This window comes from Aspergillus ibericus, assembly GCF_003184845.1.
Source record: "Aspergillus ibericus CBS 121593 unplaced genomic scaffold BO80scaffold_2, whole genome shotgun sequence".
Classification (NCBI taxonomy): Eukaryota; Fungi; Ascomycota; class Eurotiomycetes; order Eurotiales; family Aspergillaceae; genus Aspergillus; species Aspergillus ibericus.
This window is the reverse complement of record NW_020292100.1, coordinates 677,667-689,860: the sequence shown is the minus strand read 5'-3', so window position 1 is coordinate 689,860 and position 12,194 is coordinate 677,667. Positions and strand designations below refer to the sequence as shown.

The 12,194-nt window shown below is 54.4% G+C and overlaps 6 protein-coding genes across 6 annotated transcripts; 4 read left to right on the top strand and 2 right to left on the bottom strand.

Moving 5' to 3' along the window:
• The first annotated feature begins 13 nt into the window (after nt 1-13).
• BO80DRAFT_79959 (uncharacterized protein) lies at nt 14-1,687 on the top strand. The gene is made up of 2 exons (XM_025724804.1): nt 14-247; nt 313-1,687. Exons 1-2 carry the CDS (start codon nt 214-216, stop codon nt 1,599-1,601), a joined length of 1,323 nt encoding a protein of 440 aa, XP_025580074.1. The 5' UTR covers nt 14-213; the 3' UTR covers nt 1,602-1,687.
• BO80DRAFT_79956 (uncharacterized protein) lies at nt 1,688-2,249 on the top strand. The gene has a single exon (XM_025724803.1). The coding sequence runs from the start codon at nt 1,774-1,776 to the stop codon at nt 2,173-2,175; it is 402 nt and encodes a 133-aa protein (XP_025580073.1). The 5' UTR covers nt 1,688-1,773; the 3' UTR covers nt 2,176-2,249.
• Nucleotides 2,250-2,755: 506 nt separating this feature from the next.
• BO80DRAFT_420945 (putative bZIP transcription factor (MetR)) lies at nt 2,756-3,691 on the bottom strand. Its single transcript, XM_025718487.1, has one exon. The coding sequence runs from the start codon at nt 3,655-3,657 to the stop codon at nt 3,070-3,072; it is 588 nt and encodes a 195-aa protein (XP_025580072.1). The 5' UTR covers nt 3,658-3,691; the 3' UTR covers nt 2,756-3,069.
• Nucleotides 3,692-5,819: 2,128 nt separating this feature from the next.
• Nucleotides 5,820-7,636, top strand: BO80DRAFT_79878 (CENP-N/CHL4 family protein). Its single transcript, XM_025724800.1, has one exon. The coding sequence runs from the start codon at nt 6,172-6,174 to the stop codon at nt 7,612-7,614; it is 1,443 nt and encodes a 480-aa protein (XP_025580071.1). The 5' UTR covers nt 5,820-6,171; the 3' UTR covers nt 7,615-7,636.
• Nucleotides 7,637-8,153: 517 nt separating this feature from the next.
• BO80DRAFT_79884 (RING finger domain protein) lies at nt 8,154-9,772 on the bottom strand. Its single transcript, XM_025724801.1, has 6 exons — nt 9,308-9,772; nt 9,081-9,247; nt 8,922-8,983; nt 8,636-8,871; nt 8,463-8,584; nt 8,154-8,386 (listed from the first exon to the last, which is right to left on the bottom strand). Exons 1-6 carry the CDS (start codon nt 9,688-9,690, stop codon nt 8,292-8,294), a joined length of 1,065 nt encoding a protein of 354 aa, XP_025580070.1. The 5' UTR covers nt 9,691-9,772; the 3' UTR covers nt 8,154-8,291.
• A 142-nt stretch (nt 9,773-9,914) lies between these two features.
• Nucleotides 9,915-11,594, top strand: BO80DRAFT_79868 (trafficking protein particle complex subunit 13). Its single transcript, XM_025724799.1, has 5 exons — nt 9,915-10,205; nt 10,260-10,266; nt 10,314-10,437; nt 10,488-11,006; nt 11,067-11,594. Exons 1-5 carry the CDS (start codon nt 10,139-10,141, stop codon nt 11,358-11,360), a joined length of 1,011 nt encoding a protein of 336 aa, XP_025580069.1. The 5' UTR covers nt 9,915-10,138; the 3' UTR covers nt 11,361-11,594.
• The last annotated feature ends 600 nt before the right edge of the window (nt 11,595-12,194 follow it).

Here is a 12,194-nt window from a genome sequence, read left to right as displayed (position 1 = left end):
TCCACGCCGCCCGATCTCCCTCTCGCTCCCTTCCGCTACCCCTCCACTCTTGACTCCCCCGTTCAGACATCCTCCCTGCGACTCTTATCTGATCGATCACCGGTCTATCACTTGATCCCCGGAGCTTACATCGCTGAAGGTTTCGGTAGTCTCGCGAACGGATCCCCCTGACTTCTGCTGGCTATCTTGCCGGGATATTGTTGGAAGCCTAGAATGGCCACGGCTGAAGTGCCCGCCAGGGCGCATGGTGCGTTGATCCAACCCCTACACCCTTGTTCGACCCCGTCCACTTTACTCATACGCATTGTCTAGATCGCAATGGACGTCGCCACCCCTTCTCCGGCTGGATGAAGCGACTCGCGAGTCTCAAGCATTCCACCGATTCGAATGCCAACCGTTGGTCCAACAAGCGTCATGCCATGCCCAAACACAAAAGCCGGAGTTCGAAGAATAACCCCTACCCACTGTCCGGCACTACCCACATCGTCGGGGACTACAATAGCGACTTTCACACTTCGGATGCGAGTGGCGATTCTGGCCGGAGATCCTGTTCTCAGAGTGAACCCTCCCTCGCATACTCCGGGTATGAGCAGCAGATTCCGGCCACCAGTGCCAAGTCAACCGCGCCCACCATTTCGACCAACGGCGACACGGCCATATCCGATGCGGCATATTCTAAAGCGGGAACTATGGCCACGGCCGGCGGCGGCATCAGTTCGCAGGGGGGAGGCGAGGGGAGCACCTTTTCATCGCCGGCGCCGTCGGTGCGATCTCTGACCACCACCCTGACCACCGTGCAGTCGGCAGCGCCCTCCGGACAAATCTACAATCCGCAGAACCAGCACCACGGCCTGACCCATACGAATTCTCTGCACAACCCGGCGACTCAACAAGTGCAGTTTTCCCACCAATTTCCCTCGTCGCCAGCGACAGCGGTGCCGCCCCACCTTGCCCCTCATGGCCATTCGGTCACCTATAGCACGGCGACCGCCAACAATATCCTGACCGATAACGCCTCGATCCTGACCCTCGCCTCATCCTCCAAGCGACGCCGGAGAAACTCGCTGGACACCAATGCCTCGGTTCGCGCCCTGGCGCCGTCCTCGGTGTTCGGTGGTAGCCGGGAGAGTTTGCCCCTGAGCGTGCTGAGCGGCAATGTCGGAGAGCCATCAACCTCATCTTCATTCAACCCACCGGGCGTTCTCAACCGACCCAGCTTGGTGGGCCTTGCCAGTGTGGAGCGCGCCAGCGTCTATTCGGCGTCTGGCACCGCGCCCTTGTCAGGGAGCGGTGAACGCGGCAGCTTCCACAAAGGTGCCACAACAGGAGACGGCGCCAGTATCATCAGCGCGGCCCAATCGCACAGTCGCCATGACAGTAATGCGGCCAGTATCACTGGAGCGGGTATCAACAGTCCGTGGTCCGGACCCGCGAATAGCCAGCCAATACCCACTACGGGGCGGATCAGTCGTCGCAGCTCAGCATGGGGCGAGATCAATGGTGAGGAGAGCGACGAAGAAAAACTGACCGAGAGGAAAGAGGATGAATCCGAAACCAAAGTCGTGGTGACGGACGAGACGAGAGAGTTGTCTGGTGAGTAGGGAGGGAATCGGGTATCAATCCCCACTCATGGGCTGAAGCCGATGTTTCTCTTCCCCCCACCCACCACAATGAAGACTTTTCTCCTGCCACGAAGTTACGCAAGATAAGATATTCCATGACAGATTGAGAGACCCTGTTTTGCTTTGCTGCTCTGTTTTTAAGTAATGACTAATGCACGGGAGGGTAATCCAGACCCTCTACATACCCCATCTACCTTGCTATGCGGCGCTAAGTGGAGTTTGGCTTTTGTTTTTTGCTTTGTTTTTCACTCCCCTGGCTATTGTTCAGTTTCACATGTGTGCTTTGTTTTCCTCCTTCATCTGTTTTGATGGATCAGCGCGGGTGAAACGGGACACGGCAACGGAAAGGGATTCATTTGGGCGGCCGGTTTATCTGATATCCCTATGCATGGATGCTATCATTGTCTTTATTCTGTCTCAGGTCTGTTTCACTCCTACATTTCATACCCGTTTGTATTTGTTATCTCAATTTGTGTCTCAGATCATGCACACATCATCTTACAGAGTACCATACCTTTCTTCCAATGCAGTACAATTCCATTCTTCTCGATGAACGGATACATACGGAGTACACCCCGTGTCTTTTTGCTCATTGATAATAAAACTGAGCCGCTAGACGACAGTGATACATCCAAAGAATATTAATTATGCATACACCCCCTCCTACTGAATTCCATCAAATCCGGTAGTTTACAACTACCAATATCATGATCAACACTCCATAGTAGTACGACATACGTACCAAACCCTACCCAGAGTATTCCATAACAAATTATGACGGAGTACAAAAGACAGTCAACACTCATCATCCATTAGAATACGGGGAAATTCCTACACTTACTTCGGAGGATACGATACGGTATTATTAACGGATCAGCATCTATATTGGAATCGTTTTCTTCTCTCTGTGAGACTAATGGTTACGTGTGGAGAGTAAGTAATTTCGAGATATTGTGTGTGTTTTTCGGTTCATAGATTGGCTGAGCATAACTCGCTACGTGGTAGTAGTCCTTGGTTGGGTTGTTTTCCTGGTTAGTTGTTATGTTATGATATGATAGGGAGGAGTGTGATCGCTCTACATTACATTTTGTGCGTGAATAGGCTGATTTATATTCGGTCTACGGAGGGAGTAATTGGAAGTGGGATATATGGTCATTCATTATCATGATACTTTTTGATGACCGGGACTGCGCGCGAGCGAGTAACAGTCCGCTGGGTTTGATTTGTACTTCAAGACATAAACATCACTCGTGCTACCGACGATTCGATCCCTAGTAGGTATCCTTCCCTTGCACCGTGACGCCATCCCCTCATGTACACCATTAGAGATAAATAAGAGATAAGAAATAAGAAAAAAAAAAGATGGGAGAATCACTGAGTTTGCATAAACATCATCTACAAAGCTCAAATCGACAAGCACGAAGACAAGAAGACGAGAACTTGGGCATTAGATCGTGCCCACGCCGATCTTGGACTCGGAACTACTCCGTTCAGTGTCCTTCTGCTGCTGGGAGGCCAGGAACTTCTTGAACATGGCGGCGATGTCGTTCTCCGACTTCTTGGCCTCCTCGGAGGTTTGGCCGTTCTTCTCAGTGATGAGGTTCTTGAGCCATTGGTTCTCCAGCTCGAGAGCGGTGACGCGGGCCTCCAGCGCAGTGTTCTTGTCCGTGGTCTCCTTGACGGTCTTCTCGAGGGCTTGCTCGCGCATCTTCTTCTTCACGCGGAACCGGGCGCTGGCGGCAGTGTTACGGCGACGCTTGTCCTCTTCAGCAGCAATGCGCGCAGCCTCCTCTACGCTCATGGCAGCCGTCTTCTGAGTGTTCTTGCGCTTGGGTGCTGACGCGGAAACAGCCGCAGTGGGGGCTGGGGCCGGGGTGGCAGCCGCGGACGGCGACGATGCCGCGGACGATTGCGGGGAGGGCTGAGAGACCGGTTGGCTAGGAGCGGTATTGATGTTGAGACCATTGGGCAGGGATGGGACAGCAGAGAACTGGGTGTTTTGCACGGGCAGGGGTTGCGTATTGATAGAGTTCATGGTGGATGAAATGTCGTTGACATTGCCGAACCCTTCTAGAGCAGGTTAGTCCAGGGTCTATTAAAGGCCTGCAATGATGATAAGGGATCGACATGGGGGTTGGGCCTCAAGCTGGGCGGATGGGGGGGTGAAGCACTGCATCAAAGGCATCGACCCGAGCCCAGATCTTCGACCTGTGCCACGAAGCAGTGTCTGTATGCAACCTCCCACCATGCACGAGTCACGTGGGATGGCGCCATCGCGAGAGCAACTGGCGTCATCCACGCCACGGCAAGGTTACTGCACGTTCTGCGATCGCGCACAGACGAAAAGGGTCCCATGCAGGAAGCGAACCAATGAGAGAACGTGCAGATGAGGTGCGCGGCGGAAGGAGCACTTGGTGTCTCAGGGATAGTATAGTAGTATAACATCCCCCGCTAGTACAAGGCTCCAGAGGGCAGAGAATTCGCACAGTGAAAGGGAAAGAGGAAATTGGCGCCGCCGGAGGGCTGGCTCAAGGTAGGGAAAACGCAACAACCAAGGATGAAGACCAGAGCGATGGCGGATCCAAGCAGCAGCTCCCATAGAATGGTGTAGCCGTTGCCTGCTGTTGCCGCAACCACCCAGCTTGATTCCGAGGGTTCCAACTGCTGGGCTCAAGAAAACGGCATGAACTCACCTCCCAGGAGATTCAAAAAGTCCATATCCGAGTTGATACCGTGCGCGGTTTCCTTCTTGACCGAGTTGTTCTCCATCGCATCAAAGGTAGGCAGGTTGAGATCGCCGAGTTGGTCGAAATCGAAGAACTCGGTGTTGGTGAAGAGCGACAGTTCGGCATCGAAATTGTACGAGTCCTGCTGCTGTTGCTGAATAGCCTGATCGTACGGCGAAGGGATGGCATTGAGATCGTCTAAGTATTGAGAGAAGTTGGGGGCCCGACGGCCGTTGAATTCGGACATGATGTAGTATTGAGGCTGCGGAGGCCTCTATTCTCGTGAAAACTGGCGATGGAACTGGGGGATTCTCAGATGACGTTCCGTAGTCTTCCGTCTGGGGATCCCTCTTCGTTCGGGCACTTCGTCGTGATGTGTCGACCAAGTATTCAAGCCCGTTCAGAGGCGACCCTCTAGGTTTGTCGTATGTGTCGGACCAATCGATGGGGGCGCAAGCGTGAAAGGCGACGGGTTGTCGGGGTCGAAGGCGAGGCAGGAGAAGAAGAAAGGGCGTGAGAGAGTTGAGGGGAAGTTGGTCAAGTCGATTGTGGGACGCGCGGGTGGCCGGAGACGAGAAAAGAGTGGGAATTTGCGGCGGGGCGGGGCGTGGAGGAGGAGGAAGAAGAGGGAAAGAAAGGGTTTGGATTATTAAGTTATCGGCCCATCCGCGACAATGGCGCTGGGGTGAATAATACCGGTGACTAACTAACCTCCTACGGCAGTTCTAGCCTACGCCTGGGCCGGGTTTGGTCGCACTCCTGCATCATCTTGCGACCATTGAACCGTTATCCTTTTTCTTTTCCAGATCTTATCTTGATCATAGTTTCTATCCGATATATTCCCCCTCGAGGTACGTTCCATCGAACAGTTCTGGATACAGTACCTGCGCTGGTTGACCGGGCGGCTCCCGTTGCCACCGCACAACGCTTTTCCGCCTCATGACATCGAAGCCGAGTCATCCTCTCTTGCCGGCCGAAGTCGGGCACGCGGAATCACACTTGAGACTCTGCCCTGGCCGGTGGGATTTAGGGGCAGAAACCGGGTGAACCTAGAGACGAATCTGGCTACATTCATGAAGTCACATTGAGCAGCCCCCTCGCACTTAGTCTGGTACGCCATACTTGCCTGGTACGGCGCCTGCGATCGCCGCTCTGGTTGGCTCGAGCTGACCTCTTGGCGATTCGTAGTATGGTTCAGCCTCGGATTTCGCGCGGTTGGCGAACAATAATCTGCTTACGGAGGATAACCCGCTCCTCTATTCATCACCGCACCAGGCTAGAAGGAGCAAAGTGCAGTGCTCATGGAAAGAAAGAGTAAAAACATCCGCCAACTCAACCGCCAGGATGAATCCCACCGGCATTCGTCATATGGTACGGAGTGCGATGAGCCTATTGACTGTCCACCTTGCAGGAGGATGAATGTTTATGCATTGCATGATCAAACGTGTAGCCAGTCATCATGCCATGGTCGGGTCTGCAATGCATTTTGAACATTAAGAGGTACTATGGCAGAAGAGTACCTACTGTGTAGTGAGTACTCCGTACTCCGTACTCCATTCTGTACTCCGTTGCGACGACGGCGAACTCCGGCCTCGTTGCGGGAGTCCAAGCGCTGCCGGCCGGGCTAAGATAACCCCGACGCCTATCGCCACGTGACGGTTATTGATGCCCCAGGAACCACACGCAAAGCCGCTTTCGCGCCGCATCCAAGCACTGGCAGCTCAAGTGGAACCACCATCACATCCACCACTACCCATCCCCAACCAATCTGGCGAGATAATGCTCGACGGCCTGCCTGCTAGGCCTATCCTCATTGAGAAGTAATGGCCCGTCCAAAATCCATCCGCGCGCCCACCACCGCCAGTCTTCCCAGCAATCTCCGCATCCCCTCCTCCACGCCGTCCTTGGTCAAATCCTTTGGCAAGCTCACCCGACAAGCACTGCTGGATCTCGCGTTCCAATGGCTGGATGATCGCAGCATACAGGCCTTTCCGCCATATCTCCAGGAGAATGAAGACCAGAAAGAGGAGGAGGACGAGGAACTAAGTCCCTACCCGGCAGAGCGCACCGTCAACGACGTCCGGAACGCATACCAGGAACTGCAGCTGCGAAAAGGCGGCAAACGCGAAGTCATTGATCGCATCCTCGAAGGCGACTGGAGACATGGCATCACGCTGCGCCAACTGGCCATGGTCGATCTGCGCTACATCGACGACCACTCCTCCAGCCTGCGATGGACCGCCCTGGAGCTTGCTCGCATTGGCAACCAACCACCACCAGACGCCGACCTGTCCGCATGTGTCCCGCGCGTCCACGCCTCGACCTTTCTGAACAGCCTTCAGCAACAGATCGCGCCGCTCGTAAAAGCACACTACTACCTCTCCCGCTCGACCTCCCTCCCTCTCACATTCCTCCGCATCTTCGTCACCAACTCCCCCTACGAACACCCGCGCCAGGCCGCCGAACTCCTGACCGATGCATCGCGGGTCATCTACGTCGCTTTCCCAGACAGCTGCCCCTACCTATACACATCCATCGCCTCCAGCCCCGGCTCGAAAGCCAGCGCATCTACATCCCCTCACGCCGTCGCAACCGACCCGCGAAGTCTACAACGCCTCGTCCGCGATGCCCTCCCCAAGGCCCTCTCCCTCCCGCATCAACGCTACAACCTCAAAGCCACCTCCCTCACAGCCAAAAGCCTCCAAGCCCTCCTCTCCCTCCGCGGCCCCGGCCGCTCCAACCACTCCAACGGCGCATTCAGCATCTTCGCCGACGCGGCCCTCGAAGGCAGCCCACTGGACCCCCGTCCCTCCGACACCGTCACCCCAGAAGAACACATGAACCATCCCTCCCACCACAAAGAAAACCAACCCACCGACTCCGAAACCTCCAAAGCCCCCAAGCGTCCTCTCACCAACACCACCACCACCGACCCACACACTGCCAAAAAGCGCACCCTCACCGTCCAATCCCGCTTCGGTACCTCCGGCTCTTTATCCTCCGCCCCTCTCGACCGTCTCGACATCCGACTCCTCGATTCCCCACACACCTCCACCACATCCACTACATCCACATCAGAACCCACAACCAACACACCCACCCTCTCCCTCACCTTCACCGGCACAGACATCATCAGCGGATTCCGCAAACTCGCCGACCTAGGCATCGTCGATGCAAAGAAGATGCCCTCGTGGATGACAGGCGAAGAAGCAGTCAGCGTGGCTGTCATTCGTGGGGGGAATCGCGTCGTCAAAGGTACTGGATGATCATGAATATGGTTGCTTCCGAAACTTGATTCTGCATAGGGACACTATGTGTCTCGCATACATGGGCTAGGGATATATATTACTAGTATCTTATTTGAATGGGTTGGCTGGTTGGTTGGTTGGCCTCCTCTACGGGATAAGGGAGAAGAGGGTAGGGGAGGGATGTTCGTTGCGCACGCACGCCCGTGGAGCGCGGGAATCGAGCGGGCGGGCGAGTGGGCGAGTGAACTCGCCCGATGATTGATGGTATATACTAACCAACTAGCCTGTGGGCGTTCCTGGGAAGGTGAGTATAACTCGACTGCAAATGACCTGATCTGTTTGGATAAGGATCGACAAATAGTATCTAGATGAGATCTGAGTTGGAAGTGCGTTGAGGCTAGAAGGTAGTTGATAGACATCTAGCTGCCATCTCATCATACTTGGTACTTGCATTCATTCGCATCTTTCTCTTGTGTCAAGTGGGATTAATGTATGGAGTGCTGCGCAGTGGAAGTAGAATAGCAAAGTAATAATATGTCCGAAAGCCGACGTTACAATTTCCTTAAGGAGATACCCGCCCACGCATGAGTTTCATCCGTTAACGCCAGAACACCTTTGCAAGTTCTTCACCGTGCCAGACGGAAGCTAAAGATAGTCCAATACCCGTCGGGACGCATTTCAATAATAAGATCGCCTTACATCCCCCCGTAGCGCCACGAATTCCTACCTCTTCGCGAGCCATAAGGATACGATTGTCGGTGCACCCAGAAAGAGTGATAGGTTGAATAGTCTAAACAACAGTCAGCATCCGCCTGAGTACAGGCGGAGAATGTATAGAAAGGGAAATCACAGAGTTGATTCCATACCGCGCACCCCGGAGAGGCCGACTTGGTCGGCCACGTTGACATATCCATCTGAAGAGATGGTACCTTGTTTCACCAGTTTGTCGAGGTTCATGTTAGATGTATCCGCTTGCCAGGGAGAACGGCTGCAGTGTATGTGTTAGCTATGCTTCGTGTAGCCATTTGGAATGACGTACCAGTAAACGCATCGGACTCCCTGTGCTTGCTGGGTGGCGGCCCATTTCTGGAAACAGGTCTGGTGGATATTGTTCCCGCATGCTGCGCGACACCAGACTATCTCTTCCTTGTCGGGTTCGAACTCCATGAAGCAAATGGGGCAGTCTCCTTCGATCGGCTTCCTATTGCCATCCTTATTCTCCTCGACTTCAGGCTCACGGCTAATTGGAGAGCCCTGGTATATATCCCGAAGCTCCTACAGGGCTGTCATCATCGCAGCCCATTTGATGAATATGATCAACTTACCGACGACAAGAATGCCAATTGATATTGAAGATGCTGAGGAGCTCTCAGGGCCTTCACTAAAACTTCATAGACCATAATCGTCAGCATCTCAGCCATGGTAATGATACCCAGAAAAATATGATTGGCTCGGATAAGTGTCAAAGTACTGGGTTGACGTACCGTAGCAAATATGCTTGCATTGGTTCCCTTTTTGAGCATCCGGACAGCTGCAGGTGGGCACCTTCCCAATGGTCGTCTTGTAAATATTACCAGTCGTCCCGACAATGTCGAAACACACTTCAGGAGCATCATCGACGTCGGTGACAGTATGTCCAACAACAAACATCCTGCGGGCGGAAAACAACACATTAGCTTCCTGTCAGGCCGGGATCTTGGCGCAGACCTACCGCTGGGTTAGTGCACGCGCCGCCCTCTCCAGATACGTCCTAGGAGGATGAGCGCGAAATCTTCTGGCGCGACGTTCAGGGGCTGGCTCGTCAGTTGATGTTGACGCTTGCGCTTGCGCTCTCGCTCTCTTCCTTGGCGGGCTGGGGGTATCGCCGGTCAAGTCAACAACTTCAATAGAATTTGATGTTGGGACCTTTGGAGCCGACCGACGAGGCTTCTTCGTTGACGCGCTTGAAGTGACCGTCTGCTCATCTGCGGTTCGCTTTCTCTTTGACGATGCGAGGGTGCTTGCGACAGTTCTTGGGCGGGAAACTCGAGTGCGCGTCGGTGTAGAGGGGCTAACATGTTGCTGCCGAGAGGGGGTAGGTCGTGCCGCGCCCATCGTGGATCCAGAACCTAGAACTTCTCAATCTCAGGAGTTGGACAGAGGAGAACAGCTGAGGTATGGCTGATCGGTCCAGACATGGGCGTGGTGGCGGCGTCTGTACTTCGCAGTCAATGGCCGCTAGTAACCGATAAGCAAAGATATCCGATTATGACATAATCAGGCCAGACCCTAACGGTGATGGTAGGGTGTAGCAGGAACCAACAACTTGCGACTCTCCGATGGAACCCAGCCATCAGCCGGTTTCTAGGGTGTCACTGTGTTGCGTACTTCATACTCCGTAGTCTCCGTGGGGCGCAGATTGGAGCTGTCAACATTCAATCCTGGGCGATGCGGAGGTTTGCCGCGTTTGCCCGATTTGGCTTGTTTGCCTGTCACTAGTGCCGCGCTGATAACGACCGAATGACGCCGCTCCAGCTCTGGTTCAACACAGATCCCATCCCTCATGGCACGCCCGCGCGCTCTATCGGGCGCTGATGCCCCTAAAGAGCCACATGCAGTCTCTCTCAAAGGTACGCCCCGCCGGGGAACTTGTCTGATGCGGGACCTTGGCTGATTTTGTCCAGTATTGCGGTAAGCAACGAACCCCATCCGACCTCCACTCGTCCTGACCGTGTAAGGCTATCGCGGCCTTCATTATCCTACCAATACCCTCTGCCAACATCGGATACGAAGATCTCGGGCAAAGCATCGCTAAGCTATCCGGCCGACAATGTCGACGACCAGTACATTCTCACTCCCAATGTACGGAGACCATCCGGGTTTCGCTGTGTTTGCACTGACCGTCCCACAAGTTAACACTACCCCCGGCTTTCGGGTCGGCGTATGTCGGTGAGACCTTCGCATGCACCTTGAGCGCAAACAATGAGTTACCCGATGAGGAGACCTCGCGCGTTGTCACGTCGGTTCGGATCGTGGCAGAGATGCAAACGCCATCGCAGGTAGCGGCCTTGGACTTGGAACCGGCCGAAGACACGGCTTCGCGGGATGGAATACAAAAGGGACATTCTCTACAGAAAATCGTGCGGTTCGATCTCAAGGAGGAAGGCAATCACATCCTGGCGGTTAGTGTCAGCTACACGGAGACGCTGATTGGGTCGGACGCGCAAGCGGCCAGCGGGCGCGTGAGGACCTTTCGCAAGCTCTATCAATTTGTTGCACAGCCCTGCCTCAGTGTTCGAACCAAATCCTCCGAATTGGCGCCGTTGGAAGTTGAGAACAAGTCCCTGGGGCCTTATGGGAAAACCCGGCTGCTCCGGTTTGCGCTCGAGGCCCAATTGGAGAATGTGGGTGATGGTCCGGTCGTGGTCAAGGTACGTTGGGATATTTATAGCAGTGGCGCAATCCCCTGAACGAAGTGCTAAATTTGACAGCAAACGAGGCTCAACCCGAAACCTCCGTTCAAGGCCGTCTCCCTGAACTGGGATCTGGAGGGTCCGGATCAAACAGATCCGCAGCCACCGACTTTACACCCGCGGGATGTCCTGCAGGTCGCATTTCTCGTCGAGCAAGAAGAAGGGCAGCAGGACGGGCTGGAGACCCTGCAGAAGGACATGAAGCGTGACGGGCGAGCGGTGCTGGGCCAGCTGTCGATCGAGTGGAGAGGGGCGATGGGCGACAAAGGATTCTTGACGACGGGCAATCTGTTAACGCGACGACGGGCATGAACTGTGTACCTGAGCTGCAGCCGTTCCTTGCCCCTGTGTAACAACACACCATTCCAGACACTGCAGCCAACGTCGCCAGCGCCGATCCCGAGCGACTGTCTGCAGCGTCGAAAGGTACTCACGACTCACCGGTGATTTCTTGGACCAATCAGGGACACCACGACAGCGTCGCCCACAGGCTGGATGGGACGGGAGCCAAGGCGATGTTGCACGGATGCAAACCTTCCAGGGCAGCCAATCCCTAGCTTCGAGTTGCTGGTTACGCAGGATAACGGGACAAAGAACATCATACGTTCGGTTTGTGTAAGAGCGTAGGGTACAAAGGTACCGTCATACCATGGCGGGGATTAACGCCGACAGCAGTAAGATTAGTCAATCTAATGATAGAATCATGGGGAAGAGTACTCCGTACTTAGAAACCGTTAGGTCACTTATTATGGACCATAACTACGGAGTAGTCTCCATGCCATGTGCTATTTGTGCAACACACAAACACAATCCGTAGTCGATCTCATCACCTTTGGGTTTACATCCGTCCATGGTAACATCGAAGAAACAAGAATAGCCACTACGGAGTACTCACTAGCATTATTTTGGGCTGAGGCCGGGCGGACGGGAGTCTAGGTCTCAACCTAAATTTACCTTCCCTACTCAGCTGGGCTGGGCTGGGCTGGGCTGGCCGAACTGCCGAGGTGTCGTTCTGCCCCATTGATTGGCTCTCCCCTTTCTTAGACCGCGGCAGTAGGCCCGGGAGGGATCATGAAACGGTGTTACTCACACTATAGGTTACTTACTTTACGGAGTAGCAGCGGTCGGTATGGTCTAGCCTTCAGT

What these genes read in the sequence shown, in the direction of transcription:
- BO80DRAFT_79959 (XM_025724804.1), top strand. Translation starts at nt 214, where the DNA reads ATGGCCACGGCTGAAGTGCCCGCCAGGGCGCATG. An exon ending in AGTGCCCGCCAGGGCGCATG is followed by an intron (nt 248 to 312) that starts GTGCGTTGATCC and finishes CGCATTGTCTAG; the next exon opens with ATCGCAATGGACGTCGCCAC.
- BO80DRAFT_79956 (XM_025724803.1), top strand. Translation starts at nt 1,774, where the DNA reads ATGCACGGGAGGGTAATCCAGACCCTCTACATACCCCATCTACCTTGC.
- BO80DRAFT_420945 (XM_025718487.1), bottom strand. Translation starts at nt 3,657, where the DNA reads ATGAACTCTATCAATACGCAACCCCTGCCCGTGCAAAACACCCAGTTC.
- BO80DRAFT_79878 (XM_025724800.1), top strand. Translation starts at nt 6,172, where the DNA reads ATGGCCCGTCCAAAATCCATCCGCGCGCCCACCACCGCCAGTCTTCCC.
- BO80DRAFT_79884 (XM_025724801.1), bottom strand. Translation starts at nt 9,690, where the DNA reads ATGGGCGCGGCACGACCTACCCCCTCTCGGCAGCAACATGTTAGCCCC. An exon ending in ATGCAAGCATATTTGCTACG is followed by an intron (nt 8,984 to 9,080) that starts GTACGTCAACCC and finishes TGGTCTATGAAG; the next exon opens with TTTTAGTGAAGGCCCTGAGA. An exon ending in AATTGGCATTCTTGTCGTCG is followed by an intron (nt 8,872 to 8,921) that starts GTAAGTTGATCA and finishes ACAGCCCTGTAG; the next exon opens with GAGCTTCGGGATATATACCA.
- BO80DRAFT_79868 (XM_025724799.1), top strand. Translation starts at nt 10,139, where the DNA reads ATGGCACGCCCGCGCGCTCTATCGGGCGCTGATGCCCCTAAAGAGCCA. An exon ending in AGTACATTCTCACTCCCAAT is followed by an intron (nt 10,438 to 10,487) that starts GTACGGAGACCA and finishes CCGTCCCACAAG; the next exon opens with TTAACACTACCCCCGGCTTT. An exon ending in ATGGTCCGGTCGTGGTCAAG is followed by an intron (nt 11,007 to 11,066) that starts GTACGTTGGGAT and finishes TAAATTTGACAG; the next exon opens with CAAACGAGGCTCAACCCGAA.